Raw genomic sequence first — 15,193 nt, forward strand, 5'->3', positions numbered from 1 at the left:
GCTTAATGTCTCATCCAAAAAAACAGAGCCTCTGAGTGCAGCACTCCCTCAGTGTCAGCCTAGATTATGTGCTTCTAGAGTGAGGCTTGAACCCACAAGCTTCTGATGCAGAGGAACGAGTGCTCCCACTGAGCCAAGCTGAAATGTAGTCATGTATTTTCAGCTTCACCGAATGTTTCAGATGTGCGGGTTAGGTTGATTTGGCTATGATAAATTGACCCTTAGTGTTAGGGGATTAAATACGTGGGGTTACGGGGATAGGGTGGGATATGTGTCGGTGCAGGCTCGATGGGCCGAAATGGCCTCTATCTGCACTGTGGGGATTCTGTGTGTGATTCTGTGTGATTTCAGTCATTGTTTTCTTGTTTCTAATGAAATACATTTTTGTATTAAAATATATCAGTTTTAGGAAGGACCCATTCTATAATGCCTTTCACGACCTCGGGACAGCCAATGAAGTACTTTTTAAAGTGTAGTCACTGTTTAAAGATGTTCTGGTAAACGATGCATGTACTAAGCTGTTTTTTTGTTACACAGGGTGAAGTTGGAGCGGCTTCAACCGTATCTTTTCCTTATACATTCTGGACTCATGGGATGGAAGCAGCAGAGCAGGCCTCATACAAACCGTTAAATTGACTAATATCATTGCAATGATTAAAAAACCTATACTTCTTCCAAAACTTTGAAGCATTCCAGTGGTTTCACAGGTTAGTGCCCTGTGCCACCATGTTTAAATGCAAGATGGCTGACTTGTGAACTTTTACAGATATGTGAAGAGAAAAAGATTGGTGAAGTCAAGCGTAGGTCCCTTACAGTCAGAATCAGGGGAAATTATAACGTGAAACAAGGAAATGGCAGACCAACTAAATACATACTTTGGTTCTGTTTTCACAAAGGAGGACACAAATAGCCTCCCAGAGATGCCGGTGAACATAGGGTCTAATGAGAGGGAGGAACTGAAAGAAATCAGTATCTGTAGGGAAATGGTGTTAGGAAAATTGATGGGACTGAAGGCCGATAAATCCCCAGGGCCTGATGGTCTACATCCCAGGGTACTTAAGGAAGTGGCCCTAGAGATAGTAGATGCATTGCTGGTCATCTTCCAGAACTCGATAGATTCTGGAACGGTACCCATGGATTGGAGGGTAGCTAATGTTACCCCACTATTCAAAAAGGTGGTAGAGAAAAAGTGGGGAATTATAGACCGGTAAGCCTGACATCGGTAGTGGGGAAAATGCTAGAGTCTATTATAAAAGATGTAATAGCAGAGCACTTGGAAAGCAGTGACAGGATCGGACAAAGTCAACATGGATTTACAAAAGATAAATCATGCTTGACTAATCTACTGGAATTTTTTGAGGATGTAACTGGTAAAATAGATAAGGGAGAACCAGTGGATGTGGTGTATTTGGACTTTCAGAAGGCTTTCGATAAGGTCCCACATAAGAGATTCGCGTGCAAAATTAAGGCACATGGGATTGGGGGCAAGGTATTAACTTGGATAGAGAACTGGTTGGCGGACAGAAAGCAAAGAGTTGGAATAAACGGGTCGTTTTCCGAGTGGCAGGCAGTGACTAGTGGGGTACCGCAAGGATCGGTCCTAGGACCCCAGCTGTTCACAATATATATTAATGATCTGGACGAGGGAATTGGATGTAATATCTCCAAATTTGCAGACGACACAAAGCTGGGTGGGAGGGTAAGCTGTGAGGAGGATGTCGTGAAACTCCAGTACAATTTGGACAGGTTGGGTGATTGGGCAGAAACATGGCAAATGCACTATAATGTGGATAAATGTGAGGTTATCCACTTTGGTGGCAAAAACAGGAAGGCAGATTATTATTTGAATGACAATAGATTGGGAGAAGGGGAAGTGCAAAGAAACCTGGGTGTTATTGTGCACCAGTCGCTGAAGGTAAGCATGCAGGTGCAGCAGGCGGTTAAGAAGGCAAATGGTATGTTGGCCTTCGTAGCAAGAGGGTTCGAGTACAGGAATAAGGATGTCTTGCTACAGTTGTACAGGGCCTTGGTGAGACCGCACCTTGAGTATTGTGTGCAGTTTTGGTCACCTTACCTGAGGAAGGACGTTCTTGCCATGGAGGGAGTGCAGCGAAGATTCACCAGGCTGATACCTGGGATGACAGGAATGACGTATGAGCAGAGATTGTGTCGATTGGGCTTATACTCACTGGAGTTTAGAAGGTTGAGAGGGGATCTCATCGAAACCTATAAAATTCTAGCAGGACTGGACAGACTAGATGCAGGAAGGATGTTTCTGATGGCCGGGGAGTCCAGAACCAGGGGTCATAGTCTAAGGATAAGGGGTAAGCCATTTAGGACTGAAATGAGGAGGAATTTCTTCACCCAGAGAGTGGTGAACCTGTGGAATTCTCTGCCACAGAGGGCGGTGGAGGCCAGTTCATTAAATATATTCAAGAAAGAGTTGGATATATTTCTTGAGGCTAAAGGGATCAAGGGATATGGGGAGAAGGCAGGGACAGGGTACTGAAATTGGATGATCAGCCATGATCTCATTGAATGGCGGAGCAGGCTCGAAGGGCCGAATGGCCTACTCCTGCTCCTATCTTCTATGAATCTATGAATCAATCAAAGCCATGTGTGTTGCCCGTAGAAGGTGGTGACGGGTCTCCCCCTTGAACCGCTGCAGTCCTTACCTTAGTTGCTGACTAAAGAATTTCTCCAATCAGTTTTAGAACCTGCTAATCTTTGCTGTGCATTGAAGTTCAAGCTATCTGGACTGTTGAGATGCCTGATATTAAAGCCCCTGTTTTGAACCTTGGGCAGAAATGCAGTGGTGCTGGCTGAGGGTGCAGACTTGCCTGCACTGGCAATTCACTCCTGATCAAATGAAGGAGTGAATCAAGAAAGATTATTTTCTCTGGTTGGGGAGTCAGTGACAAGGGGTCATCAATTCAAATTGTCACTAAGACAGTGCATAGAGAAAAGTTAGAAAACATTTCTCTATGCAGATGGTTGTTGGAGCACGGAATGCTTTGCCGCAGGGACCACTGCATCTTTAGAAATGCAAGTCTTTGTTTTTTTTACAGTGCCTTTCACGACATCAGACGTCCCAAAGTGCTTTACAGCCAATGAAGTACTTTTGAAGTGTAGGCACTGTTGTAATGTAGGAAATGTGGCAGCCAAATTGCGCACAGCAAACTCCCACAAACAGCACTCCCTCAGCACTGCACTTGAGTGTCAGCCTAGATTTTGTGCTTCAGTCCACTCAGAGGCGAGAGAACTACCAACTGAGCCATGGCTGGCACTGACTAATGGAAAATTAGATAAATAATTGGAAAGAGCAGGTCAGGGGAATTTGTTTTGGATTGCTCTAGCAAAGTGCTAGCAGAGACACAATGGGCCAAATGGTCTTCTGTGCAATATGGCTCTGCGATCATAATGATCAGCGCCTTTTCCTTCCACTTTCCCTTCGGAGTTTTTCCGTTTAATTGGCCTGATAGTATTTTTCTTGGTAATTGTAATTTAAAAAAATAACATTTACAAAACATTGATTTCATCAGAAACAAATAGGTAGCTGCTGTTATAACAACAGAAAATGCTGGAAAAACTCAGCAGGTCAGGCAACATCTGTGGAGAGAAATTTGAGTTGACGTTTCGGGTTTGACCCTTCTTCAAAACTGGAGAGAAAAGGAACTAGATCGAAGGCAGGGCTGCGATCGGACAAAAGAATCAAACACGAGAAGGGAAACTGAAAGTAATGAAGATGAACAAGGTTGAAGAGCCAAACGGAGATCCCGTCGCAGAGAAGAGCAGAACTTCTTCAAGGTAGGCATTCCTAGAAGAGGTGTGGCAGTGAACCAAACACTAGTACGATAGCAAAATACTGCAGATGTTGGAAATCCGAAATAACAACAGAAAATGCTGGAAAAACTCAGCAGGTCAGGCAACATCTGTGGAGAGAAATTTGAGTTGACGTTTCGGGTTTGACCCTTCTTCAAAACTGGAGAGAAAAGGAACTAGATCGAAGGCAGGGCTGCGATCGGACAAAAGAATCAAACACGAGAAGGGAAACTGAAAGTAATGAAGATGAACAAGGTTGAAGAGCCAAACGGAGATCCCGTCGCAGAGAAGAGCAGAACTTCTTCAAGGTAGGCATTCCTAGAAGAGGTGTGGCAGTGAACCAAACACTAGTACGATAGCAAAATACTGCAGATGTTGGAAATCCGAAATAACAACAGAAAATGCTGGAAAAACTCAGCAGGTCAGGCAACATCTGTGGAGAGAAATTTGAGTTGACGTTTCGGGTTTGACCCTTCTTCAAAACTGGAGAGAAAAGGAACTAGATCGAAGGCAGGGCTGCGATCGGACAAAAGAATCAAACACGAGAAGGGAAACTGAAAGTAATGAAGATGAACAAGGTTGAAGAGCCAAACGGAGATCCCGTCGCAGAGAAGAGCAGAACTTCTTCAAGGTAGGCATTCCTAGAAGAGGTGTGGCAGTGAACCAAACACTAGTACGATAGCAAAATACTGCAGATGTTGGAAATCCGAAATAACAACAGAAAATGCTGGAAAAACTCAGCAGGTCAGGCAACATCTGTGGAGAGAAATTTGAGTTGACGTTTCGGGTTTGACCCTTCTTCAAAACAGGTAGCTGCTGTTAGTTTTGCTTCCTAATTTTCGAACTACTTTTCAAATTTGTACTGCTACTTTTCACATTTTTAATGCCAATTCTGGCGCCAACCATTCTCTCCGATTCCTGCCACCTGCTGGAAATGTTAGTACAGTGAAGGGAGGTCGAATGTATTCTTCAGTTGTTCATGGGACACTAGTTTACACTCAACTTCCAAATCCTTAACCTGATTGAAACCCCCTGATTTAGAGGGAATTAGGTCAAAGGAGCAGGAGGTGGATCTCATGGACAAAATGAGCTCGGAGAGGGCATGATGGGAGAGAAAGTGGAGCAAGATACGGGTTTGGGGCTAAGTTAAACGGGAGCCTAGTGGCTATGGGAAAGGGGGTAAGCAGCAGAGGCAGCTGAAGAGATGGTCTCAATTTTAGTAATAAAGAACTCCATGAGGTCCTTGTACTTGTTGGAGGGGGTGAGGGGTTTATAGAGACTGTTGGTAGCGAAAAGAAGCTGGATGGTATCTTTGCATTCCAGGATAATCCTGGAGTAATAGGCAGTTTGGGGAGAGCAGAGTGCACTGATGGCATTTGATGTGGTCCAGCCAGATCTGGTAATGGATGTTTAAACCAGTTGTACCAAGCAACCACCACAAGCTCTGACAACAGACCCATTAAGTGTCCTCTTGGGTTGATACAACACGCTCATGGGTATTCTCATTACCTATTGTACTTTATATCATCGATATGTGGGAAGGAGCGAATGATAAACTTTTAAGACGAGAGTTTCTCAAAGTGAGGAAACACATTGTAATCTATACTCCTGTTGCAAGACCTGTAACACTTTGAAAGCTTTAACACCGAACTTGCATCATAGAATGATACAGCACAGGAGGGCCATTGTGCCTGTGTTGGCTCTTTGAAAGAGCTATCCACTGCAGCAACTTGCCAAGTCTTCTTTGACAGCACCTCCCAAATCCATGACTTTTACCACCATGAAGGACAAGGGCAGCAGGCACATGGGAACACCACCACCTGCAAGTTTCTCTCCAAGTCACACACCAGCCTGACTTGAAAATATATCACCGTTCCTTCATCGTCGCTAAGTCAAAATCCTGGAACTCCTTCCCCAACAGCACTGTGGAACACCTTCACCTCACGGACTGCAGCGGTTCAAGAAGGCAGCTCACCACCACCTTCTCTGGGGCAATTAGGGATGGGCTATAAATGCTGGCCTTGTCTGCGATGCCCACATCCCATGAACAAATTTTAAAAAGTTCCACACCCCCTGCTTTTTCCGCATAGCTACAGCTACGTGCTTCCTCTACATGTATTTATTTTTGGAAGTTGCTGCTTCCACCACCCTATAAATCTTGGTAAGAATGCAGCATTATTACATAGGAGTTCTGAGAATGTCTTATGATGCACTTCTTCGGTTACAAAAACACATGCTCTTGCGAAAGTTCTGCTTTAATTGCTTCACTCTGCATCCCACCCCAGCTCTGGCACTCAGCTCAACTTGCCACGTGTTTACCGATGACGCAATCGGGGCACGTCGCACGGGTGGCGAAACAGGGGAGGGAGAGGAACGTGATAGCGCATGCGTTGATGATGGAGATGAACGTTACCGCGCATACGGTGATGACCGTTGAAAAACGTCATTGCGCATGGGTGGTGACCGAGCTGCGTTCTGGGGATTGATGTCTTTTCGGAGCCTGCGGCCGTTGTGTGAGTAGGGCCGGCTGACGTCATCGGCCTCCAACTCCCAGCATGCCGCGGGGCTCCGGCGGCGGCTTGTTATTTCCTGGTCGGACAGGTCGCCATTTTGGGCTGTGACTGATTCGGCCCGCACCTCGGCCACTCGTAGTTTCGGGCATTTTTTGTCCCCAAGTATTTTTCTTTTATTTCGACGTTTGGATTAAGAAACCGTTAAAAAAACACAGCTGACAAAAAATCCGGGGTTGAAAGTGATATGTCAACCATGAATCCCGAGTAGTAAGTGTCAGTTTCTTTTTCCTTTCTGTTTGGTTAAAAGCCGTCACCGAGTGACCGGTGAGCCGGGCCGGGCCTACAAGTTATTGGTTGGTGGGGGGGAAGTGTGAACAAACTGCTTGGTTAAAAGCAGAGGTGAGGCGAGAATGAGAGAGAAGGGCGGCGCGCCTCCGGGCTTACCCCCAGCTGGCGGTGACACTCCCTGAGAGCCGGCTGTGAGCTTTTGGGGAGCCCAGAACAACAGCTAGGCCGTTCAGAGGTGATGTCAGGAAGCACTTCACACAAAGGGTAGTGGAAATCTGGAACTGTTTTTCCCTCAAAAAAGCTGTTGAGGCCAGGGTTCAATTGAAAATTTCAAACTAAGATTGATAGATTTTTGTTAGGTAATGGTATTAAGTATTACAGAACCAAGGTGGGTAAATGGAGTTAAGATACAGATCAGCCATGATCTCATTGAATGGCAGAAAAGGCTGGAGGGGCAGAATGGCCTCCTCCTGCCCCCGTGTAACGGGCTGGAGGGGCAGAATGGCCTCCTCCCACCCCCCGTGTAACGGGCTGGAGGAGCAGAATGGCCTCCTCCCCCCCCCCCGTGTAACGGGCTGGAGGGGCAGAATGGCCTCCTCCCGCCCCCGTGTAACGGGCTGGAGGGGCAGAATGGCCTCCTCCCGCCCCCGTGTAACGGGCTGGAGGGGCAGAATGGCCTCCTCCCGCCCCCGTGTAACGGGCTGGAGGGGCAGAATGGCCTCCTCCCGCCCCCGTGTAACGGGCTGGAGGGGCAGAATGGCCTCCTCCCGCCCCCGTGTAACGGGCTGGAGGGGCAGAATGGCCTCCTCCCGCCCCCGTGTAACGGGCTGGAGGGGCAGAATGGCCTCCTCCCGCCCCCGTGTAACGGGCTGGAGGGGCAGAATGGCCTCCTCCCGCCCCCGTGTAACGGGCTGGAGGGGCAGAATGGCCTCCTCCCGCCCCCGTGTAACGGGCTGGAGGGGCAGAATGGCCTCCTCCCGCCCCCGTGTAACGGGCTGGAGGGGGCAGAATGGCCTCCTCCCGCCCCCGTGTAACGGGCTGGAGGGGCAGAATGGCCTCCTCCCGCCCCCGTGTAACGGGCGGGAGGGGCAGAATGGCCTCCTCCCGCCCCCGTGTAACGGGCGGGAGGGGCAGACCGGCCTCCTCCCGCCCCCGTGCAACGGGCGGGAGGGGCAGACCGGCCTCCTCCCGCCCCCGTGCAACGGGCGGGAGGGGCAGACCGGCCTCCTCCCGCCCCCGTGCAACGGGCGGGAGGGGCAGACCGGCCTCCTCCCGCCCCCGTGCAACGGGCTGGAGGGGCAGACCGGCTCCTCCCGCCCCCGTGCAACGGGCTGGAGGGGCAGACCGGCCTCCTCCCGCCCCCGTGCAACGGGCTGGAGGGGCAGACCGGCCTCCTCCCGCCCCCGTGCAAGGGGCTGGAGGGGCAGACCGGCCTCCTCCCGCCCCCGTGCAAGGGGCTGGAGGGGCAGACCGGCCTCCTCCTGCCCCCGTGTAACGGGCTGGAGGGGCTCAAGCCCTGACAATCAATCATTAGCTGCTGACTACCCCCGCCTGTTGCAGGCAGGGCCCAGCTGTGTCCAGCTCTTTTCAGGCCTGTGTTTGCACGGGAAGAAATTCCTGGCTCCTGGAGATCCTCGTTTTGATGGAAAAAGCGGGTTAGTAAAGATCCAGATTTCAAACCGGGGTTGGTAGATGAAAGAGAGACACACGGACTGAGAGGAAAATTATATCTGGAGCAGTGTTTTGATCTGCACTTGTATGTAGGTTAGTTATTGACTGTTGGCAAATTTAGTTCCAGATAGCCAGTCTCTGAGGGTAAACCAATTCATTGCAACTTTTTGTTTTCCTTTATGAAATACAGTTGCTTTGAATGAACATATTAATGGACAATCCAAAGTCGTGGCTAGGTTTTCCTGACTGAGTTGCTTAGTCATACTTGGCTATTTTTCAGATAGAAATGTGGAGCAAAGGTCCTCCTTGGTAAAACTAGTAGATTTCAATCCACATCATACTTGAGAAACTTGTCCTTTTACAGACAAACGAAAACAATTATTAAAATTCCTCTCTAGGGTTTAAGGACTAAAGTGACAGGTGAACAATCTTGTTGTTGATTTGCAGTTAATGGAAAATCATATATATATGAGCTGGTAAAGGTTTCTTTTAGTTTACTTTCCCTGGCCCATTCCAATGCGATTCACCCAGTATATTGGTCTAGGTCACATGGACCTTGCAAAATACTGAATACTAAACACAAGCAACTCCAGAATGCCAGCCCTATAGATGGAATTGAACAGTAACATTGTAAGTGCTTTTTTGTAGCCTATAATTAAAAACTAGTTTAGCCTCAATATCAGTCAATATATGTCATTTTTTATTCACTACATGGCTAATTTTTGGAGAAATGTACAGAGCTTACAAAATGTGCATGCCAGTGATGGGTGAGAGACTGGTTTGTCCATGCCTCTGCTCTCGAGTGGCCTGACAATACAGGTACTTCGTGTCTAGTCTTGCATAGAATGATGACTCCTTCGATGAGGTACTGGAGGACAGCTGGTGACGTGGATCAGTTCCTTGAAATGAGCCAATTAGAAAACTGTTTCTAACATGCTTAGTATGTTTAAGCAGTTTATCCAGAATTTGAACTAAGGCCTTTCAATTGTCATTTGGAATGGTTCACAATTAAATGATTAGCTCCATTGTAAAACAATGGCAGGTTAAGAGTGTTGAAATTTGCAAGTGTCCTGTATTATGTCACAACATCTATTAATACATGTTAAACAAAAGTAATGCTCCACCCAACAGCATTCATGTATCTTGAGAAATAATTCAAGATGTCTTTCCATTTGAGGCTGGTTTAAAGTTTCATCTCTGGCACTTCTGACAATGTAGCACTCCCTCAGTAATACACCAAACAGTCAGCCTAGATTATATGTAAATCCTGGTGTGGGGCATGGAGCTGCAACCTTCTGCTTCAAAAGCTACCAGTGGAGCCATGCTGACACTTAAATTGAAGTGCTGACCAGTAAATGTGCAGTTGGATGGAAAGTGTGAAATTAAACATATCGGAGGTTTTGCTCTAACCTTTTTCTGTAACAATTCACAATTCAAATCGCTTTATTGGCATGATAAGTTACATCTTATGTTGCCAAAGCATCAAAATACATTTATGGTTTAGCACATAAACGCAGTTCTATTCATACAGTGTATAAACAGGTATATCCCTGAGTGTATAAATATCCATTCGCATTGTTTATATATATTTTCTTAGTTTACTGGTTGTCCCTCTGTTCATGGCAAGCTGTAACATAGTGTGCCGCCAGTGTTACACAGCTTCTCTCCTCTCCCAGTAGGAATGGGAGTTTTTGGTTGTCATTCAGATTTCTGAAATCAGGGCATATTTGTGAGAATTTTTGGTAGAAATTCTCCCTGATGCCCTGATATTTTCCGCAGGCTGTGAGGAAGTGCATCTCTGTCTCCACTACTCCCTGACTGCAGTGAGAGCATATCCTGTCTTCTCTTGGCAGCCTGGTCTGCCTTTTTCGATCGCTAGGCTATGTTCGCTAAGTCTGTACCTTGTCAAGGTTCTTCTCAGTTTGTTATCCTTTACCATGGTCAGGTAATCAGCTATGTTGTATTGTCTGTTTAGGGCCAAGTAGCAATTGAGTTTGCTTTGGGTTTTTGTTGTTTCTGCCCAATATGTCCGATATTTTTCCTTTTGCTTAGCGACGATTGTGTTGGGTCGAATTCTTTGTGTTACCCTGTCTCTGTCCTGGGGCTGGTTATTGTTAGTAGTTACTTCACTGAGTCCCAGGACTAGTTGACTGAGGGTATTCTTCTTTATGGTCAGCTCTTGGCATTTCAGTAACAATGCCTGTGTCCCCCTGCCTCAGCCCACTTGCTGCTGAAACTCTCATCCATGCTTTTGTTCCCTCCAGACTCAACTATTCCAGTGTTCTCCTGGCTGACCCCCCATCTTTCACACTCCATAAACCTGAGCTCATCCAAAACTTTGCCTGTATCCTAACCTGTACCAAGTCCCACTCGCCCATCACCCCTATGCTCGCTAACTAACATTAGCTCCTCCTCCACTAACGCCTCGATTTAAAAATTTTCATCCTTGTGTTCAAATCCCTCCATGGCCTCGCCCCTTCCTATCTCCGTAACCTCCTACAACCCTCAGAGAACTCTGCATTCAACTCTTGTGCATCCCCCCCCACTTTCTTTGCCGCACTATTGGCAGCCTGGCTTCAGTCGTCTCGGTCCTAACCTCTGGAATTCTCTCCCTAAACCCCTCCACCTCTCTCTCCATCTTTAAAAAGCTCCTTAAAACCTACCCCTTTGACCGAGCTTTCAGTCATCCATCCTAATATCTCCTCCTTTGGGTTGGTGTCAGTATTTGTCTGATTACGCTCAAGTCCTGTGAATAGCCTTGGAACGTTTTACTTCGCAAAGGTGCTGCATAAATGCACGCTGTTGTCCAGCAGTGTGTAAAGGTGCTGCATAAATGCACGCTGTTGTCCAGCAGTGTGTAAAGGTGCTGCATAAATGCACGCTGTTGTCCAGCAGTGTGTAAAGGTGCTGCATAAATGCACGCTGTTGTCCAGCAGTGTGTAAAGGTGCTGCATAAATGCACGCTGTTGTCCAGCAGTGTGTAAAGGTGCTGCATAAATGCACGCTGTTGTCCAGCAGTGTGTAAAGGTGCTGCATAAATGCACGCTGTTGTCCAGCAGTGTGTAAAGGTGCTGCATAAATGCATGCTGTTGTCCAGCAATGTGTAAAGGTGCTGCATAAATGCACGCTGTTGTCCAGCAATGCCAAAGTCTGAATTTGGGGTCATTTCTTGAATGGGTATACTTGGCATACAGATTGCAAATGTTGTATTTAAGAATAACAAAATAATGCAGTTACAAAATTAATTTTGTGCAATATTTTATTGAAGTAATCACTTATATAATAAGTGATAACTCCTGCAAGATCTAACGGGAATTATTAGATAGACATACTAGATGGTCCGATAGTGTTTTCCTACTTGAAGTGTATTATGATATAGTAAATAGCTTGCATTAGAAAACAGGTAGAGATTTTACACATTGAAGCAGCTTAATTTTTTTCTGAAAGATCCCTTTAGGGCAAGTAACTGAAATTGCACTTAATCTTTTTTATATTTTCCAAATACAGTACTGCATATTTTGTGTCGTGATGGCAAACTTTTACATTGACATTTGTTCTGTGAATTTAAGTAACTGAGAAAATGGCTTGTCTTTAACCTGGGCTTTGTGGGGGTGGGTGATAGTTTTTTACACTTATGACAATTGCTACTATATTGTATTCATAAGAGACCTGCTTGCCACATGATGCTCATGTGATTTGATGGATTGCATTTATAAGCTTCAAAATACAGTCCAACTCATCTGAGAGAATTCAAATGGATTTGGCCATATTCTGAAGCTGATGCACGAGCAACATTAGGTGTTATTGTAATGTGCGTGTATATATGATGTAACATGAAACCTCTGCACAGTGGATGGATGTCTTTTGACAGTGTTGGGAAAAGATGTATTTGTGTTTGTTTACTGAATGTATCCAGTCTGAAGCTGTAATCATCAGTTGCTGGGTTGGAGGTCAAGGGCACTTGATTATAAGTCATAACCGATTTGTCTTAACTGTATACTAATAGACCTTATTTGGAATATTTTGGGCACTCTGTGTTCTGGAAGGGCATTGCTGAGGGTTCAGACAAACATTACAAGTGGTTTTGGGACTGAGTTTTAAGATTTGAAGATAAGCTGACAATTTATTTATTGAATAAATAAATTGAACAGGGAATGTGTTTAAAAGGATGAAGAGCATGCATATTGTAAAATGTAAACATGTTATTTAATCACTTGATCACATAACTGAAGGGTGAGAGTATAAAAGGTCTGAAGTCTGAGTAAGCAAAGGAAGTGAGAGAATTCTATTTCTCCACAAGAAAACTCATCGAATAGACTCAAAGTTCTTGCTGAGTTGGCAAATTTTTAAAATAAGGATCTGTAATAATATACAGTTAATAGGATTTGGAGATTATAAAGATAGGGGTGTACGCAGACAGGGTTTAATAATGTTGATTATAATTCATGGTCTGGAAGATTTGTTTTATCTTGGAATTTTTACCTGTGGTCATTCACTATGCTGAAAGTCGATTCTAGCACCTATTCTAGATTGGTTGCAAGGAACAGACCAAGGGATAGAAGCATAGTTCTTTGTTATGTAAATAAAGCTATGATGCCTTTTTTTGGTTGGGGGGGGTGGTGGAAAGAGTGAAAGAGGAGGGAATCAGGTTGATGTGTGCCTAAAATTCAGTGTAGATTTGATTTGCTTTCCCCTCCCTCTTTTTTCCCCACCCCCTTCTGCCCTTGCCCCACGAATCAATCTATGCATGAACTTGTTCCATAGACTACATGGTATTTTTGATGGCTCTGAACTCTCAAAAAGCAAGTACCAAATCTGGCACCAGTAAACTTTTTCATCCATACATCTACTTCAATGTGGAATATACTGTGAACTGTGTAGTAAAAAGAGAAAATGCTGGAAATACTCAGCAGGTCAGGCAGCATCTGTGGAGACAGAAAATAAGTTAATGTTCTGGGTCGATGGCTTTTTGTCAGAACTTGAAAAAGTTGGAGGTTTAACAGGTTTTAAACAATTACAGAGGCAGGTAAGGGGGAGGGGAAGAAAGAACAAAAAGGAAGATCTGTGATAGGGTGGAAGGCAGGAGAGATTAAGTGACAAAGGGGATAAGAACATAAACAGGAGCAGGAGTAGGCCATACGGCCCCTCGAGCCTGCTCCGCCATTCAATAAGATCATGGATGATCTTCAACTCCACTTTCCCACCCAATCCCTTGATTCCCTTAAGAGTCCAAAAATCTATCGATCTCGGTGTTAAAAAGCAGTGACCAAAAGAAATTGATAAAATGTAATGTCTAGAAATTACTGCATGTGATAATGCATTAATACCTGAACGAGTCGATGATGGTGCAAGACAAAAGGGGGTGGTAATGGGACAAGTAAAGAAACAAAAGATGGGTCTAGAGGAGGTTGAAATGGGAATATCAGAATTATTACCAACAGCTGCTGTCCGGGAAAAAATGGGAGCAGTGGTTGTGACCTGAAATTGTTGAATTCAGCATTAAGTCCAGAAGTCACTTTACTGTTGAGTCTGGAAGGCTGTCAAGTTCCTCTGTCTCAACATTGGGATGCTGTTCCTCAAGTTTACGTTGTTTCATTGGGACAGTGTGGGAGGCCGAGGACAGAGAGGTCACAGTGGGAGTGGGGTGGAGAATTAAAATGACAGGTGACCGGAAGCTCGGGTCACGCTTGCGGACGGAACAGGGGTATTCTGCAAAGTGATCGCCTTGGACAAGGGGAACCTTACCGTGGCTTTGGAAAGGAGGGGAAGGGGTGACAGCAGAAGTGTGGGTAATGCGATGGACACGGTCGAGGGCCCTGTCAACCACTATGTAGAGGAATCCTCAGTTGAGGACAAAGGGAGACATATCGGAAGCACTGGTATTGCATCATCAGAACAGATGACCGAGAAACTGGGAGAATGGAATAGAGTCGGAAGCGAGGTGGGAGGAAGTGTAATCAAGATAGCTGAGGAGTCAGTGGGCTTTTAGTGGATATTGGTCGATAGCCCCAGAGATGGAGATAGGAAAAGTTGGAGATGAACCATGTGAAGGCGAGGAAAGGGTAGAAATTGGAAGCGAAGTTGATGAAATTTTCCACTTCGGGGCGAGAGCAGGAAGCGGCACCGATAGTCATCAATGTACTGGAAAAAGAGAACTGTGCGGGTTAGTTGTGATTTGTGATGGTGTTTGTGCTTACTGGTCACTCTCAAGACCAGGAACGCTACAGTATTCCCTGCCATCTGCATTTCATAAACCTATTTCTGAAAAACCTTGATCCCCGTGCCCCGCCCCAAGTTTCACCTGGTTCAGCATGACCCAAAGTATATACATTGCTGTATTCAGCAGTGCTAAGTTTTGCTAACTGGGCACTGCTGAAACACAGCAATGTATATACTTGGGTGCATGCTAACTCTGATCAAATTGCAACATATTCAACCCAGCACTTCCCCCTCATTTTCAGTGTCCATATAAGTTTTCATCTTCCATGTTGGAGATGGAGACAGGCAGCCCGTTTTATGTCCTTTACCCACACCTGTCAGGGAGATCCACAGACACAGCTTGAACTGACAGTCTCTCCTTTTGTTTTCCTCCTCATATAGAAGCAACTGGGATCTGGAGCTGGTCCTGAGGCCTATATTTTTAAGACTTCATGTATGTGGCACTGCAGGAAATAGTTGTCATGTGCTATACATGCTGTTCGGTTAATTAAACTTTGAAATGTTGCTGGTTAAGTACAACAGAAAGGACACTGTCCTTTCAAAACTAAATCTAATTACATGTAGTTTATTTGTAGCAAACTATTTCCAAGAATTCCACTGTGGATACATTGTAATCAATTTGTTCTTGAGACAAAACAAACACCATAATCCTTACTTTGCTCAGATGTATATTCAAAATT

The 15,193-nt window shown here is 45.5% G+C and overlaps 3 protein-coding genes across 4 annotated transcripts in view; 2 read left to right on the forward strand and 1 right to left on the reverse strand.

The window, feature by feature from the left end:
• LOC147121390 (uncharacterized) overlaps positions 1 to 680 on the forward strand; it is a 35,066-nt gene extending 34,386 nt beyond the window's left edge. Inside the window, exon 10 of the mRNA XM_085981612.1 lies at positions 538 to 680. Coding sequence (XP_085837738.1) covers positions 538 to 636 — 99 coding nt within the window. The 3' untranslated portion in view covers positions 637 to 680. The remainder of the gene's footprint in view (positions 1 to 537) is intronic.
• Positions 1 to 15,193, reverse strand: part of sertad2b (SERTA domain containing 2b) — a 542,965-nt gene that overhangs the window by 446,974 nt on the left and 80,798 nt on the right. The gene's annotated exons all lie outside the window — the stretch shown is intronic.
• The window catches only part of rab1ab (RAB1A, member RAS oncogene family b), a 36,739-nt gene continuing 27,935 nt past the window's right edge, over positions 6,390 to 15,193 (forward strand). The window contains exon 1 of the mRNA XM_085981611.1: positions 6,390 to 6,602. Within this exon, the coding sequence (XP_085837737.1) occupies positions 6,580 to 6,602 (23 nt within the window). The 5' untranslated portion in view covers positions 6,390 to 6,579. The remainder of the gene's footprint in view (positions 6,603 to 15,193) is intronic.

Source organism: Somniosus microcephalus, chromosome 3 (genome assembly GCF_052327205.1).
Source record: "Somniosus microcephalus isolate GS21.2 chromosome 3, FLI_Smic_1.0, whole genome shotgun sequence".
Classification (NCBI taxonomy): domain Eukaryota; kingdom Metazoa; phylum Chordata; class Chondrichthyes; order Squaliformes; family Somniosidae; genus Somniosus; species Somniosus microcephalus.